Source organism: Lipophrys pholis, assembly GCF_963383615.2.
Source record: "Lipophrys pholis genome assembly, chromosome: 9".
Classification (NCBI taxonomy): Eukaryota; Metazoa; Chordata; class Actinopteri; order Blenniiformes; family Blenniidae; genus Lipophrys; species Lipophrys pholis.
In genome coordinates, this window is record NC_137639.1 from 12300361 (window position 1) to 12317748 (window position 17388).

A 17388-nucleotide genomic window follows, 5' to 3' on the forward strand; every position below is an offset into this window, starting at 1 on the left:
AAGAGAAATATTGAAGAGAGAAGTCCTCAAATGTTTGTGCAAATGGTGGAAAAACACCAGATTGGAGTCGCACACCAAACCAAGCAGGGTTTTATAAGTGAAGGACAAGAAAGTTGTCATTACCTAGAAAAACACAGAAAAGAAAAGCTGATCTTTTCCAAAGAGTAAGGACAAAATGCAATCCTTCTGGGAATATGTTGGGTGTACGGATTAAAGACAAAAAAGATTATTGGCATTGCACACCAATAGTTTATTTACAGATGAAGCCTACAGGGGAAATATTTACAGTTAAGCATGGTGGAGGATGCATAATGCTGTGGGGTCTGGTACTGGGCGCCTTGACAATGTCATGAAATCAAAGGAATATCAACAGATCTTACCGTGAAATATCCTGCCCAGTGCAAGAAAGCTTGGTTTGAGTCGAAGATCAGGGGTCCTCCAGCAAGACAGCAAAGATCTAAATCACACGTCATAATCATGAACAAATATTTGAAAAGTAAAGAAACATGGGACTGTTTTAAAATGGCAACAATAAAAATACCAGCTTAGAAGTGCAAGAAGCTCATAGGCTATAAGAAACATTTGGAGGCTGTCGTCACTGCCAAAGGGTGTGCAGATATCATTGAGGTGTGTCTTATTGCTGCACATGGTGTTTTTTCTGTTTATTTTTTGAAATTACAATATGTAAGTTAGAAAAAAGCAATTTTCTTTATTAAATTACTTTGGATATACATTTGGTACATCTATTTCTGAAGACATTGTCCAGATTATGTAAAAAACATTATGCTTTTGGTGTGGCTCTGCAGTGCCGTGTTCCGATGACTACCTTTGGTACTGGTGAGGTATTGAGAAAGCAAGAGTCATCTCCCTTTGAATAGCAGCTTTTCTATTTTACATCTTCCAGTGTGCTGTAGTAAGGAAGACTGGTCCTCAAGAAGCCGGTTACAGGAAGTGGTTCAACCCTATCCAAGTGGTGGCCTTTCTATTTCATCCATGGACCTTATAGGCATTTCAAACAAAAGAAAACCATTAAAGTCTCCACAAACACACACCTTTATAATTTCTGATCATTTTTGACTCAACATTATCCAGTGGCGGACACACACCCTCTACTGGATGGAGAACGGACGTAGATGTGCTTAAATGTTTGGATCCAGCAGGCTGCAGAGGGAACAGATACCAAGTTGAAACAGGAACTGATTAGCGTGAATGGTTTATTGTAATTATGTGTGAACTAATTAGGTTGTAAAAAAAATACAGGAAGATTAATTAAACCCGTCTGATCTGAGTGAAATAAATCCTCATGGTAACGTGCATGTTCTCTTTTGTATAACTGCTTGATGGCAAAGATCGTCTGGAATATGTAGAGATTTCTCTCTTAATTTGGTTGTTCCTTCGTTCGTGGTGTTTTGATCCCATCTCGAGACACACACACACACACACACACACACACACACACGCACACGCAGGCATCTATGTCAGAGGAGAAAGGACAGGCGACACAGGGGACAACACAGATGAGCTACTTAGAGAGCACCATCAGAGGTTTACCAGCCTGGGAGAGGCGTCGCGTGGAGAGGATCTGAGGGACGGAGCCACCATGCATAACAAATACAGCTCATTTACACTTCATCACGTAAGATTGATGTTATAGATAAATCACCAAAATGCAAATATACCAAGCGGATTGACACGGCGATTGCTATAGTGATAATATAGATTGACAAGAAAGAATCAACAAACGAAACCGACCGAAATGCTTGTTTCAGTGAAGCTTTATTAGTTCTTCTAATCTTTTACCACTCACTCTTTCCTCCTTCTAAATAATACTAAAATGGAGCAACGATGCAATACGAAAATGTCACTCGCATACACACACCAGCGCGCGCACACACATACAAACTCTCTCTCTCTGTCAGTACATTTATTTCGCACAAAAATATCCACAAATCATATACAAAAAAAAGTCAACATCAAGTCAATCAAACAGCAGCTCATTCTGACATTTTCTCACGTCAATGTTCTATAAACACATTTTACCATGTTAATATAAAATTTGAAGGTTATGGACAGTCCCCCCGTACTGCAGGCTTTCTGTGTCAAAGTCCATCTTAAATGTAGCAGCAAAGTCAAAGGTGTGTGTGTGTGTGTGTGTGTGTGTGTGCAGTCAGGCTTCATTCATGACTGTTGTACGCATTTTCATCATCAGTTTGGATTTAACACATCATCAGCTAATTGCATAAAAAAAAGTCCTAAAAAAAAAAAAAGTAAAAGTATTAATGCTCAGAAGGTTAAATCACCACATGAACTGAACCAAACAGGTAAGTACAAAATATACATTGTTTTACGTTGATAAGTTGCAAGAAAATGCATTAAGATTGTTCCTCCAATGTGATTAAATCGGCAAATATATTAAATACGCTACAACCAAAGAATGAAAAAGCATGTTCAAAGACAAGCTATTGATATTTTCAAGTGTAAGACTAATCACTGCTGTGCTATAAAATAAACTATACATTGCATCTTGTTGGTGTTTCCAGCACACTGATAAACTCTACCAAACATATCAGTGCTAAATTCTCCACGTGAATAAAGTCAAAGGGAAAAGCAGTTTCCTTTTTTCTGCATTTAGCTCATCTGAAAACAAAACATTTTCGGATTCATGGCTTCTGGTCGTGCTCGAGTATGTAGTGACGGGAAGTGAATGTGTTGAAATTCTAATGTTAGTGGAATAAAAAAAAAAAAGAAAAAGAAAGAAGTTGCATGAGAGAAGTCACGCAGCCGTTTCAGTCAGTCAACCTGCCATCATGACTTCTCTCAGCACATAAACAACCACCAGATGTCTCTGTTAAGTCCACATCTCAATCCTCCAGAGGAGCTCAGAGGGAACAACACGGCACCATCACTCTCACCGAGACCGAACACATCTGACGTCTCCTGGTCTCCATTCATGGAGTGAGCTGTGGTTACTACCTAAAAACCTTCGATGTATTTCTTCTCAGCGGTTTGTTCAGTTTCTCTGCATCGTGATAGCAGGCGTCCAGCGCCGTGCACACGATAAACACTTAACACATTTAGACATTTGTTAAATTCCCTGCTGCTGTTTAAACTATGGAACAGTACATATTCCTAAAATCACTATTTACAGCCGAGCAAAGCAAAACTTGTTTTCTCATTTATGTGTACAGGGATATTACCAACGTTGCAGGATTACTCTGCATACTGTATCAAAGTATTGTGGCGTTCCGCAGGATAATTCCTCACCTGGAGGATCTCCCGTCCTGCTTGAAAAAAAACAACAAAAAAAACATGAGCCAAAGTTAGAAGTAATAGAAATGGCTGAACAATCCTATCCATGTTTTATGTAGTTTTCATCCCGGCAAAGTGAACCGTGGGAGAAATACTGACAGGTTTTGTAGTTTTCAGTGGCGAGTGGCGACACACCAGCACACATGCACACATTCATAGCAATCCCCGGACAAAGTGGGTGCAACGAGTGCAACTTTCTCTCTCTCTCTCTCTCTCTCTCTCTCTCTCTCCCCCTCTTTCTCCACTTGGCATGCCGTCCGGCGGCCTCACAAGGGCAGCCTTTGTGTGCCACCAGAGTGTGACAGAGTATGAGCGTGCCTAAGAGAGAGTATGTGTGCGTGTTTGTTTCCCAATCTTTGCTTATGCATCAGTTTGTGTGCATGTGTCCTGGTATTTGTGTCCCACCCCCACCCTCCACCCCCCCAACACCTCCTCGTTTATGAGCTCCTCTCCCACTGCGCTGGCTTGAATCCCACCAGTCAGCCGGACAGCACAGAAGAGAAAGCCAGGCTCATTTCGGTCTTCACACTGTTGCATTGTTCCTGGAAAGTGGGCAGACTGGTGGGGGTCAGGTTGAAGAGACTGTGGAGGGAGGCCAGCGTGCTCGTGGTGGTGGTGGTGGTGGTAATAGAAGTTTCTCTTGAGGGGTACGAGCCGAGTTTATTATCCTCGTGAACGCCAGTGCCACAGACTTTGCGTTGTACCATTAACGTTTTCCTCCATCTTTCCTGTATATTGTCCTTAAAAAAAAATTAAATAGCATAATATTTCCCTATTCGTCAGTTGTCCTCCAGGGATACTCACTTGTCTTTGAGCGAGGATCGAGCACCGAGAGCTTGATAAAAGAACGGTGGGGACGGGGGGGGGCATGGTGCTCAGTCTATTTTGTCATTGTTGTTGGAGTGAACAGGCTGGCACTCGGCTGAGCCCGGAGCTGAGAGGGTGGAGGAGGAGACGGAGGGGAACTTTTCGCTGGAGGCTGAGGGTTCCCCGGGTTTATGTTTCCGATGGAGGGCGATCGCAGCCAGAATGCTGATGATATGCATGTGGAAGTACATGGACCTAGGAAGACACAAAAGCAAAGTGGAACATTTCTATCGCCATCCTTATTGTGCAGTACGCAGAAATGTTGATCCCTCGGCAAAAGCGATTAGACTCATCTAAATGTGGGATATCTTTAAATTGCTACGTCATTAGTGAGAAGATGGAGCCGAGCTGGAATGACTTGTCGTAATTCTATTTATCATGTGTAAGTGAAGGGATCAAGCTCCATTGAAAAGTGTACATTTGAATGGAACAAAGACAGATTTGGCACAAAGGGTGCTGAACTCTCATTAAAAGGTGCAATCCACTTTCTATTAATTTAAACCAGTATTGAAAATTGGTTAAAAGAAATTATTACAAAAGCATGACTGACACGTAAAACCACAGCCCTAAGTTGTTCTGATAAAAAAACAAATACCAGTGTGAGATTGCTGGTTGGATTGATTAACTTTAATCCCCTTCCATCATGAATATATCGGTTGGTGCATAAAACTAAACACCAATAGCAATAAGAAGCTTTAAATCCATATATACTATTATAGCATCCACAGTCTGAACAATGACAACTGTTGGACAATTGCATGGACTGCTTAGCATTTGCCTCGTATGCTGATTAACGATTATTCTGCAAACCTAATGAGGAGCAGATCCAAGAAGATGGGTTGATTCAAGCCAGGTTGGACGTACCTGTAATACACCAGAGTCTGATCAACTGCAAGCAGCAGGAAAGGCATGACGGTGTAGCAGATGGCAAACTGAGTGGCCGCCCAGGTCAAGACATCGTAGCCCAGCTTCAAGACACTGGAGCCAAGGACGTGGTGTCGTATAGACCTCCGTATCTGACGAGGGGAGACGTTACATGTTACCTCGAGTTGTTATGTTATATAATTGCACAAGAAAATTAACATTTTTGTTGATTCCCGTTTCATTTTCACCTCTCATATGCTCACTGTGCTTATCTATCTACCAGGAGACTGTAGTGGTGGAAGGATCCATCACTGTGTTAATTTGAATTTTTAGAAAGAAGCTGATAACTCACAGCCCGTGCTGCCATGGTGATGGGGATGGCGGTGAGGAAGGTGAAATAATAGCCTGGATAAACACCGTGCCACAGGGCGGACAGGATGAAGGTCAGTGCCAACCGGTGCCGGGGGGCTCGGTCATAACACACCCTGAAAAACAAAGAGGACGACCAACTTAGAAAGAAGAAAACATGTTTAAAAAAACAAAAACAAAAAAAAAACTGAGCAGGGTTCAGCTTGAGTGCCAAATTATTTGCAGCGCTTACATTTTTAACCAAATTCCTGTTCGAATATTCCAGTTGTCGATGAAGGTCTTGAAGCTAGTTGCTGTCTGAATAAGAATCAGAGTTTTTCAAAGCTTAGTTACCATCCGATTAAAGGAAAAAAAGCTAAAAATGTGAATTATATACATGATTTCGGACAAGAAGACGGAATGTACCTCAATCCCAACAATGTTGAGGTTACAGATTAGATCCCAGGATGGCTTTCCGTTTTTATCCAACCCCGAGAAGCCATAACCTGCAGCGTTGTTTACTGCATCAGCTGACGCCAGTGCACAACAAAGAGATTTCCATTAAAAAAAATACACCCCATCACAGACGGTTTCTCCATACTATTATCAGCCAATGAAAGTTACCTAATGTCCAGGCGAAGTAGAATTTGGGCCTCGCGGCTTGTATGGACAAGAAAGCGTAAGCGAGTCTGGTGAGGAAGGGGGCGCTGCTGACGAAGTCGGGGTCCACGTTGTATGCAATCGGCAAAGACCGAGTCACGGTGAGGAAGAACAGCATGCAGCCACAGCACACCAGCAACTTCTGACAGACGGCATCCTGCAGAGAAATCACTGATTAGTATCATTTATAACACATACGCACACAAAGATCTTTCCAAAATAAGAGATTTTCGAGGTGATTGTAATGAAAATGTGGAGGAGAAGCCATGAAAATATGAAATAAGCTACAGTACAAAACCATGTGCAACATGTCAAACAGGTGCAAGGCTTTCCATAAAAACATGTGACTTTTTAAAGTAAAATCTTTTTTATTCTTACAAACAATTAAAAGCGTCTCAATGGAAAACGAGAGGACGTCCAGCATTCAGACAAAAAGTACTGTACTACTTAACACGAGGCAAAGCTTGTTAGTGTGTGAGTTTAGAGTTAGTCTACGATATTATGAAGGGGTATTTAGTACTGATGTAGGAACTTAAATCTGTTTACACAATCCAATCATGAGGGAAAAGTGATAAGAAAAAACAATATTTTTGGGGGGGAGATAGCAGGTTTTATAGTTGGGGTTAAGCAAAATGTATTGGTTTTGAGAGTAAACATGCAGTAAAAAAAAAACAAAAAAAACTGCTGAGAACATGAACCTGATTTGACACTGATCTAGAGACTTGTGTCACTGCGGAGACAACAACTGACATCACCAAACTGAAAATCAATGTTTCGGTGATAATACCATCTGGGGTCAGACGTCAGCTCACGTTAAGGAGAGGCTCCGAGGAAGGGACGCTACACACTGCCCTACACGTACTGTAGTATACGCAGTAGTTTACTGGAGTCTCAAGGGTGCAGTTTGAACAAATTGAGGTACAGCTGAGTCGAGACTGAGTTTGTGTGTCTTTGCAAGTTTTTCATGTCTAAACTTGCAAGGAGGAGGCGTCATTCTTCCCTCCAGCCGGAGCGAAACAGCTCAGGCGACGCGACACTATGTCGTGGACTGCGTCAGGATGATTTGATCGGAATTCATTCAATTAGTCAGGTTGTTTTTGAAAAAGCTGGAGAAACTAATTTCTCTTCATAATGATTAACAATTGGCAAAGGCTTGTGTGCAGCAGATATTCATTAATATGTAAAAAAAAAATCAACTTTAAATCACAAATATTTCAGTCTAAAGGAGCACCAACAACAAAAACGCTGCAAGGCTACAATTACACTAATCACCGATGCATTGATTGACTTACCAGAGGCGACGGCTCCGGGGTCTTACTGTAGCCGTTCTGGCCGTTGCAGGTGCCCGAGTGACGCCTGAGCCTCCTGCTGATGTGTCTGCCCTCGATGAAGTCGATGTAGTCCTTGTAGTCATTGCACGGCCCCACCAAGACACTCAGGAAGTTCAGATTGTAACTCAGGTACTCGATGAGAGAAGGCCTCGCACTGCAGGAGAGAACAGAAGCAGCCACTGAACTCAGACGGTTCAATAGCGGAGATCCGGTCACATGAAACGCAGCGGCGTCACCAGCCACCGTTTGTTTTTTCACGGTGGCGTGGTAGAAAATGAGAACTGCGTGTTATTTCTCTATAATTACAGACAGATAAATAATCAGAAACGTGCCTTTAAAATCTGTGTTAGTTGTGAACAGATGAGGAAATTAAGAGATATATAGAAGTAAATGTGCTATAACTTTATTGCATTCACACTTATGAATGTCATACATCGGCTGCCGTGGTTCCACTGATTCTCTGATAACGTTCTATTACATCACCGGCTGCCAGCCATTATGAGCAAAACAAGTGATGATATAAATATTAATGAATTAAGACGATTTTCACATTTTTGCATGCACCTGGATGAGATTTACAATTCATAACATTTTAATTGATCACGACAAACATAATCCATTCATCAAATTCAAAACTGCTCAGTTGTCATGCAAATGTGAATCGGCACATTTCAGGATTTCCTTTTGATCCATTTTCAATATCGGTTGTAAAAAAGTGGCATGCTTGACACTCTAATGAATGCGACTCTTCATCAATGTACATGCAAAGGTAAGATTTTCCGTGCAAGCCTGTTTGAAAGAATCCCAAGCATGCGTCTTTTTTTTTTTTTTTTTTTTTTAATGAACAAGCTATTCACCATTATTTCACCTCCTTGTCATTGTCCTTCGTGGCTAAAGGAAAAGAAAGAGTTATTTATTGTGTTAAAATAAGGTGTTTCTTCATGTGCACTGTGAAGGAGTGAAAGCATCTCTGCTTTTGGATGCAGATATACTTTAATCCTTTATCATAAACTATATACACCACAAGGGTCAGATTCGTCATTCGGAATATACAACCCAGATCATTTATCTTTTTAAATATACATTCCTGTTTTCACTAGCAACACCATGGTTTTATAAAACAGTTTCTATGATGTAACACAAACACAAAAAAAATGTTAATTGTCTATTTCATTAACACTCCTGTCTTCCTTCCTTCCTCCCAGAGTCAAACACAGAAGCCAGTTCATTTCCCTCCTGATATAAGCCACATAACTATCAAAATGAACATAACTGCAATATTTTCCAACAGGTTTTTTTTTGTGGTTTTTTTCATCTTCGTGAAAGTGTGTCAAAACTCTGATGATGCATCCTTCCCTCGAAGGCATTATAGAATCCTGCACCCAATGCAAATACTTGATTCGGCGCTATTGGCTACTAAAAATATGCCAGAAATATGCCAGTAAACAGAAATCTACAAAGGAATTGCCCAATTTCCAAAATATTAATCACCTGCATAGTCACACAGCAATCTACACTTTGATTATCGCCACGAAATGAGTGAAGTCATTGGTGTGTTTCACTCAACAAAACAACTTACTTTATGGCCATAAGCTTCTGCTCCGATGTTAGTTGTTCAGGTTTCTTACTAATACCTGAAAGAAAAGCAGTTAATTAGTCTTTCATGACAAGATATTTTCACAAGTAATAGCATGAAAAACACAAGAGTGGCTGAAATGACTAAACTTCATATCGTAGCTTTTGTTCAGGAGTCTTCTCACACACACAGACACTGCGGGGGATTTCCAATTAGGAGGCAGTCATAGTTAACGTGATTAGCTCATCCTGTACTATTCCTGTTCCAACAGGCCTAAAAACACTGCAGTGTGTGTGTGTGTGTGTGTGTGTGTGTGTGGGGGGGGGGGGGGGGGGGGGGGGGGGGGGGGGGGGGGGGGGGGGCTGTCATTAAGTAAAGCTCAGAGCACAGTGAGTGGTTTAAAGAAAAAAAGGCCGCAGCAGCATCTTGAGTATTTACACATGTGTGTCTGTGTGCCTCTGCAGCCTTACCATCGTGCAGCTGGAACGCCAGTGTGGTGATCTTCTGGGTTACTATCATCAGAGGTCTGAACAGAAAAAGGAGAAGAAAAAAACTAAACTGACTTGACTATAAAGTGATTGAATACAATACAAGAATAGAAAAGTTTCAGCAGTTCTCAAACATTTACCACATGGAATTTCTTTTTCTTTTTTTTTTCTTTTCTGGTGGTAAATCATCTAATTCCCCAAAGAGAAACTGAGACAGTCACACCTATGAGGTATTTAGACCACAATTAACATCAGTTACATTAAACTAATCAAGTCCTGTGGTATAGAGATTTTCATAATATGTCCATAACAGAAGCAAAAGAGAAAATTAAAGAGAAAGAAGCTTTTAGGAGGAATGTACCCGCGCCTGTAGTAAGCCGCAATCAGCTAATTATCTTTCCACTTAAAGTGGAATAGATTGAAGAAATAGAATATCTAATGAAAATAAATGAGCTTAAGAAGTAGGTTTTACACTTCCTCGTTGCATGTAGCTCCTCAGGCAGGCTGTTTCTGTGTCCTTCCTCTCTAAAGGCGGCAGTTCAGAGAGAAACATGCCGGATCATCAGAGGAATCGCATATGTGGGTGAAATATTGGGCTGCAAGAAGTCATTTAAAACATCCATGAAGTGTTTTTAAAAGACACACAAGAGCTCCACTGGTCCAACTCTCACACAGACACACAGTAACACACAGCAACACACTCACACAGTGGCTCCCGTCTGTGAGTGGGCTGCATTGTGTGCACAGCATGGCAAACCGAGGCAGAGCGAGGCCGTCCATGTGGCTGGCAGTGCCAGCTCAGGCTTTAGAGGAACATTTTCAGGGTGCCAGTCAGTACGTGCAGTGGCTGCGGCGGTATTAAAGTCGATATTTTTCCCCACATTGACTGCAGAACTGCCTTGTTGTGAACAATCTCTTAGCTGGAGGTCATTTCTCTCACATTATTATGTTATGGAGAGACGACAATGAGATGCACCTGCCCGAGCAAAAAGGGCTAAACAAGCTGTGACGTCTTTCGACAGCACTGGATGTCGAGCTGAAGGGCACTTGTCCCACTGGCGGGGGGGCACCAGGGAGCGTTGGGGCAACACAGCAGCAGGAAAAATCTATAAACAAAGTGAGGGGGTGAAAGTTAAAGGGGCAAAGGTGGCCTCGTCCTCTCACACCTGGAAAATCGGTCCTTTTCTGGGGGGGATTATCAGGCAAAGCTCGAAAACCAGAAAATCCCCAATGGACAAACTCCAACTGTGTCAGAAGAAGTCAGTCACATAAACGTGGCTGGATTTCGCTGAACCCTGAAGAAGTGGTTGTGTGTCTGAACCGATAGTCCAACATGAAGAACTGCGCTCACTACTCATACCCAACATACCAGAAGCTGAGTCACAGGCTAAACACTAAAGACACGTGGAGTTCAAGTGAGGCTGCAAACAAAGTCACCCATGCTGGTTGATTGACAAAGAAGTTGCCAATTGTCACCTCCAGACGTACAATCACAGAGTAATTGTTAAGAACCTCATCAAGTATGAACGTTCCAGGTGAAAACAAGGTTAATGCAAGATTCTGGTGTTAACAGTATTTCATTTCTTTGTCTCTTTCCAGCTCTTCTTTAAATTGTTTTAAAATGTCTAAAGTAAAACAGTACTATTGTAAAAGTAACACTTTTGTGCTTTAAACACCACAGAATCCCAGCGAACAGGAGACACTCGTCATTTTTTATCTCCGCCTGGGCAGCTGAGGAAATTCCTCTCTCAGTGTGGTTGTATTTACAAAAGGACGCGCGCGTCACTAACTGCTTTGTGGCCTGGTCCCGCACAGTACTGATAACAGGCCAGCTCCTCCGTACCTGGATTAACTGATACCCTGTCAAAAGGAGGGTGCAGAGATAAAAAGAGATAAGATATCAGGTAAGGAAATGATTCAGGTTTGCTCACCCGGAGAAGTCGGTGGACAATATCCCATAGTTATATATGAAGACTCGGCTCATTTGGCACGCGGTCAGGTAGCCCATGGTGATCATCATGGAGTACCTGCATGTGGAAGTAAATTATAGAAAGGACAATGGGAACATTTTTGCAATACAATACTTTAAAGATATCACACATACAAGCTACAGGCAAGTCATCAGTAGTGAATGTTAGTCGAAGTCAGAGGAATAAGACAAGATATCTACAGAACAGTAGTTCTTTAAGAAGCGTTAAGCCCCTTTTGAAACGTTTCAAACTACAAGTGTGGTGAGGCGTTAGATTGATCATACACCACTTTACCGGAGATTTAGTTGTGTGATCAGATGTGATGGTGTATCTTCGTACTGATTTTACAGCCTTAAAGATTAGAAATAATCTCTTTCAACCACATTTTGGGGATGGATCATCTGAACCTATGAATGCCTTATAAAGAGGTCAAATAAAATAGTTTCTAAAGTACATTATTAGGAGGGTTCATTGTTTCATGCCAAATATGACTATTTCACAAAAACACATTTCCTTTAAGTAGAGTAAGTTTATCTTGCTCAGTCAAATAAAGACATGTTTTATTCCTTATGAGAAGGTAATACACTCGTATATGGCTGATTGGAATTCTTCCATTTTGGATCATTGCATACATTTTACACGCACTCAAGTTTTCTGGAGTCATATTTTCATTCACAAAAAATTTTTGAGAACAGATATTCTGCAGTGACCCTGAAAATATTCTTATTTCGAGGGTTTATGTCGAACTACTTAAATAAAACATGTCTAACCAGTGCAAATAAGAAATGTGCGTTATCAAAACTCCATACAAAACCAGCTTTATCTCTCTGACACCAGGTAACGCTCAGACCCGTGAATACCACAGCTGCCTAAGCACTGACTCCATTCATGAAAAGAAAAAGAAGCGAGACGCGCTCCAGTCATCTTGTCTTAAGGCGACGTGCAGACACACAAGCAACCATGTACAAAAACAACGAACAAACAAATAAACAAGCAGGGATGTGCAGTACATTCTCACAAAGTTCTGCAGTAACACTAAAAACATCGGGACATGAACACAGTGAATCTGTCTGGATTGACTGAACGGGACTAGTTTGTCCGGCGTGTCTCTGCTGCACTCGTCAGTGGTTTGATTAAGTTTAGACTTGTAATCTTACAGGAGTACAATAAGGTATGAATACATAGCACTGACGTCTGTGTTGCAATGAGAAGGGGTGAGAATGAATGAAAATGAGAGTTGTGAGTGTGAGACACAAAAACAAGGAAAATTTTTTTTAATGAATCTCTCATTATCGGAGCTTAAGTCAGAATCCCTTCGAACCCCTGGGTAGATAACCACAGGGGTAAAGTAAAACCGCCCACTGCTGCAAACACCCATCTTTTGATGTCAGTGCTTTCAGGGCAGGGCTAATTTGTCGGACTAGTTCTACTTGAAAACAACATTAGCCAGGATTACATCACCCTGTTTGAAGTGAGACAACCCCCCCCCACTCCAATTAAAAAAGAAAATGTCGGTCTGGTCCAGAAACAACTCTGACCGTTTGGTAGGTTCACCTCCAACCAGACCAACCAGTCAGCGAGCCGGTTACACCTGGCGGGAGGAGCACGGCAAAAGGCAAAGGTGGTGCACAAAATGTAGGGTTTCATTTTAATGATGAATTCTCTGCTGGCATGTTCCAGCCTTGGTTTTCATGTCGCTCTCTCTTTGTGGTCTGACGATCAACACTTACTTGTGCACATTGTTGATGTCAGCTTGAAGGATGATCAAGTAGTTTGCAGCCACCACTGTCATGATGTGAACGGAGTACCTGCATGACAGAAAGTGTGTCTTAATAATGGACAAAACTATTTGGAGTTATTTAAAATATCACCGTGAGGGATCAATTTGCAGAAATGGCATATTTGTGTTTTCACTAGTGTTAACTCGCTTGTGAGTCAAGTATTGTTTTGGCCAGGAATGAGTTTTTCTTATGTAAACGATCAGGATGTACAAAGGGACTGTTTTGTTTCTACAGAAGCCTTGAATGAACAAAACAAATACAGGCTGTAGAAAAAAGCAATTTGCAAAGTGTATCACTGGTTTTGTGGCCACCTTGCAAAAAGAGACGTTTGTCCAATGAGTTGCTAAATGCAATTTCACTGCTAAAAATAGAAACCTACACTGTATATCTGTAAATGATGTTCAAATGTGAACCTATCATTTGAAGCCAGGCGTGTTTCAGTGCAGCAAATGCTTGAAATGCTGTCGCCTTCCTAAGCAGTCAGTCTCCTCCCTATGCGTGTGTCCGAAAGGTAAACACAGCTCAGCCACTGCAAATAACTGTCTGTCACATAGTTTCCGTCGCCGCATGCTGGTATCTATGTCATGCTGCTGCCTGAGGGTGGACAATATGAATAATCAGGGCGGAGATGTGGGAGAGTATCAGTCAGTCACCATCCGAAGCAGAAGATGAGGAAGGTGATGCCGAGAAGGGTGGCCACGGCGTGCCTGATCAGGGGGTTGGCGTGGTTGGGACTGAGGTAGAGGCGGAACCAGAAGGCGGCAGCCAGGGCAAAAAGCTGGCACACCAAGAAATTCACCTGGAAGGGAAGAGGAATGAGAATGAGAGGTGGTTGTGGACAGGAGATGAGAGCATGGTTTTAGATCAGACTAAAGCTTGTCTCATTATCCTGATCCAGGATAGCAATAGATGGCAGAGAAGGGGAAAATCTATGATTTATTTTATTAAACCACGTATTTATATTGATGAATCTGTTTGTTGGTGGAAAAAGCTTTGGTGGAGAACCTCAAGTGTTGCAAGACTAGAAGATTTTAATTGGTCTCAACAGCCAAACTATCTCATCTTATCATGTTAAAATGAATATAAATGAGGTATTCAATCACAAATTACTACTTGACAAAACACGGGACCCACCCAGTGAGGACTCCCCTCATGTCCCAACCAGGAAAATAAAGTCATAGTAATCTTAAAAGAGTACACCACAGCACTCATGGTGAGATCTGATCATTTCAGAAGGCCGATTTTGAAATACCGGTTGAGGAAAATAAATCTGATCTGATCTGATGAGAATCAAGCATTCCAATGTGGGCGTCAATGCTGCGTTAATTGAGCCATTCATTCACCACCAGGACTCCCACTCAGGCGCACTTTGAACTTTTCAGGAAAAGTGCAGATACTCCTTCGTGGATGTATCTGCAGGGAAAGTGGTCTCACCTGATCAAGAGGGAAGCCTAAATATCCACTGACAGGCAGCAGCCACCTGGATCCAGTGGTTTTATACGCGGTGTCCGCCGGCTCGCCCATCCTGCCCGTTTGTGCGCGTGACGCTTCACACTCTCCGCTCAGCTCCTCGTTTTATTTTCTCCTCCTCGCTTAGGAAACTCTTTTTCTTGCTTTATTCCAGTGATCGAAACATGGTTTGACCGAGAGGCCCCGTGACAAGTCAAACCAGTCTGCAGAGTGGGAAAGGTAGTCCGATGATCGCTCTCCTCCTCCTCCTCTTCCTCCTCTTCCTCCTCCTCCTCCTCCTCCTCTGCCTCCCTCCGGTCTGTGCGCACCGCAGCCTGAGAGCCTGACCGCAGATAAACAGCGATTCCGGCTTCTGCCTGCAAATTAAAAGCAGGCTTGACCTGGGAAATGGTTCCCCTTCCTGACCCTGTAAAATAAGACGTTTGACCCTTTCAGATCGCTGCAATGATAATTGGTTACCTTCAACCACATGCACCTGACCCAGTACGCCTAATATCAACATATTATAATCAAATGTAAGATGTGATATTTGTGTTTCAGACTTCCAACCACGATCTTGTCCTTTTTTAGTATTAGCATTGGAAATGCACTGAATCTGTGAAAGTGGGACCACTGGGTTTCCCCCCATGTGTTACTCCAATTATTACACTCCCACTGTTTACTGTGTGTTTGACGTTTGTGTGACGATTTTGTTTTTAGACACTGTTTTGTTTTCAGCCAGATTTATTTACATTTTCAAAGTACTTGTACCCTAGGTGTCGCCATTTTAGCCAATTGGCATGAGATGTAATTCATGTGTGCGCCAGTATTTTGATTGAAATAAAAGCTCTATCCATAGTGGAACATGCTTTCATAACGGATGATGTTGTGGTTTCGCACCTCACCACAGGAAAATCCTTGGAAGTCTTTCTGTGTGGAGTTTACATGTTCTCCCTTGAGGTGTGCATGTTTTCTAGGGGTCATGCTGTTTGGCCCCACAGTCCAAAAACATGGATTTGATGTTTATTGGTGATTTTAAATTGCCTGTACGAGTGGATGTGAGTTTGTGTGGGTAATTTTGTTGTCTCATTGACTGGTCCAGGGTGTAACCTGCGTTCAGCTATCGTTAGCCGGGATCAGCTCCAGCCTCCTGCAACACCAAATGGGATGACATTGTTTTGAAGATTTGGGGATGGTTATGTTTAGAACCACATTTAAATGTATTTCTAACAGAAATAGATATAAATCTTGAAATAAACTTCCATCTAAAGCCATACGTGTCACAGTTACAGCAGTTTGCAGACTATACTATATAGTAAGAGGTCTTAATTAAATCTCACTAATTTCACAGGTTTTAGGGTTTTTCATTGGCTGTGATAGACAACAGGAACAACAAAGATATTTTACAAGTGAAAAATATTAGGAAAGTCCAATAATCAAGAAAGAAAAAAAAAAACCACCTAATTGGCATCAAACAAAGTATGCACAGTCAAAACATTCACAACATCCGGCATACCTACTGTGAAGGAAAGTGATTTTTGCATCATATTGGCCTGCCCTCATTTAATAAGGATGTGGGTTTTCTTTTCTTTTTTTAAATAGACCCTCTTTAGACTGACATACCAGAAATAAAAGATGGAGAACTTTATTAAATGTTATCTGAACATTTATCTACATCTATATGTGCTCAGAACAAATGCAGAAGCCTTTACATGTACACTTGCACACTTTGTTACTCAGGAATCACCCTGTTAATAGTTGAATTGTCATCTTTTAAAGATTTTTTCTCTTATTAAGTTTTGTCTCTTTGCTTAAAGATCAGCTGCTGACTTAATGTGTTTGGGTTGGAGATGGTGACAGGAGAGATCTTCTGTGATAGATAGATAGATAGAGAGAGAGAGAGAGAGAGAGAGAGAGAGAGAGAGATAGATAGATAGATAGATAGATAGATAGATAGATAGATAGAGAGAGATAGATAGAGAGATAGAAGCAGTTATTAATAAGGTTTAATATTGGAATTCTCCGATTAATAGACAATTGAAGCGTTTTAATGAATCATTGTAATAATGATCAGCAGTAGGGTAAAATAAAGATATGAGTCCAAAACGTGTCCTACGATACCATAAATAGCATGCAAGTTCATTGAATGTATGCATGTGTATTATATTTAAACTGATGTGAAGATTATATTGTATGTAGCATTAAAAAAATGACACTGAAACAGGAAATACAATATGAATTTGAATTAAAAGCATTAGTAACTAGTGTAATAATATTTTAGTATGTAATATGTTGCATGCTAACTGGTATTTGTATATAAGCATGATAGGTTGAGGGAAGACTTCAGTTACTCTTGGCTGGGGGAGATTTTTCCACTCTCTTTTCACTTTGAATGTAATATTCTTTGGGACTTTTATCCTATAAGGAAACAACTTGAAACAACTTGAAGACAGAAAAGACTTGCTGGGAGAAAAAACAACATGTAGCAAAAGTTTAACCAACCACAAGTTGAATTGATCGATCAGCTTATTCACTACAACACTTAACTAGCCGCCCTAGAATATTCAAAACTTTACTTTAAAACCAGGGGATAGATACATGTCCTGTCCCACCTTTTGCTTTAGGCTTAGAGGTGTGGACTTGTGTTCAGAGGTTTGTATATTTCGAAATTCCGTCAGGTCCTTGAGTAGTGAAGGAAAACTATAATATGTGTAAAATGTAGAGAAATAATTCCCCTTATGGAAT

The 17388-nt window shown here is 41.3% G+C and overlaps 1 protein-coding gene across 1 annotated transcript; it reads right to left on the reverse strand.

Annotated features, from left to right (window-relative positions):
* Positions 1 to 1764: 1764 nt before the first annotated feature.
* Positions 1765 to 14964, reverse strand: mboat1 (membrane bound O-acyltransferase domain containing 1). The gene is made up of 13 exons (XM_080472103.1): positions 14629 to 14964; positions 13848 to 13993; positions 13144 to 13221; positions 11375 to 11470; positions 9426 to 9481; positions 8959 to 9013; positions 7341 to 7533; positions 6013 to 6205; positions 5815 to 5918; positions 5642 to 5706; positions 5393 to 5525; positions 5041 to 5192; positions 1765 to 4371 (listed from the first exon to the last, which is right to left on the reverse strand). Exons 1-13 carry the CDS (start codon positions 14716 to 14718, stop codon positions 4185 to 4187), a joined length of 1548 nt encoding a protein of 515 aa, XP_080328229.1. The 5' UTR covers positions 14719 to 14964; the 3' UTR covers positions 1765 to 4184.
* Positions 14965 to 17388: the final 2424 nt, after the last annotated feature.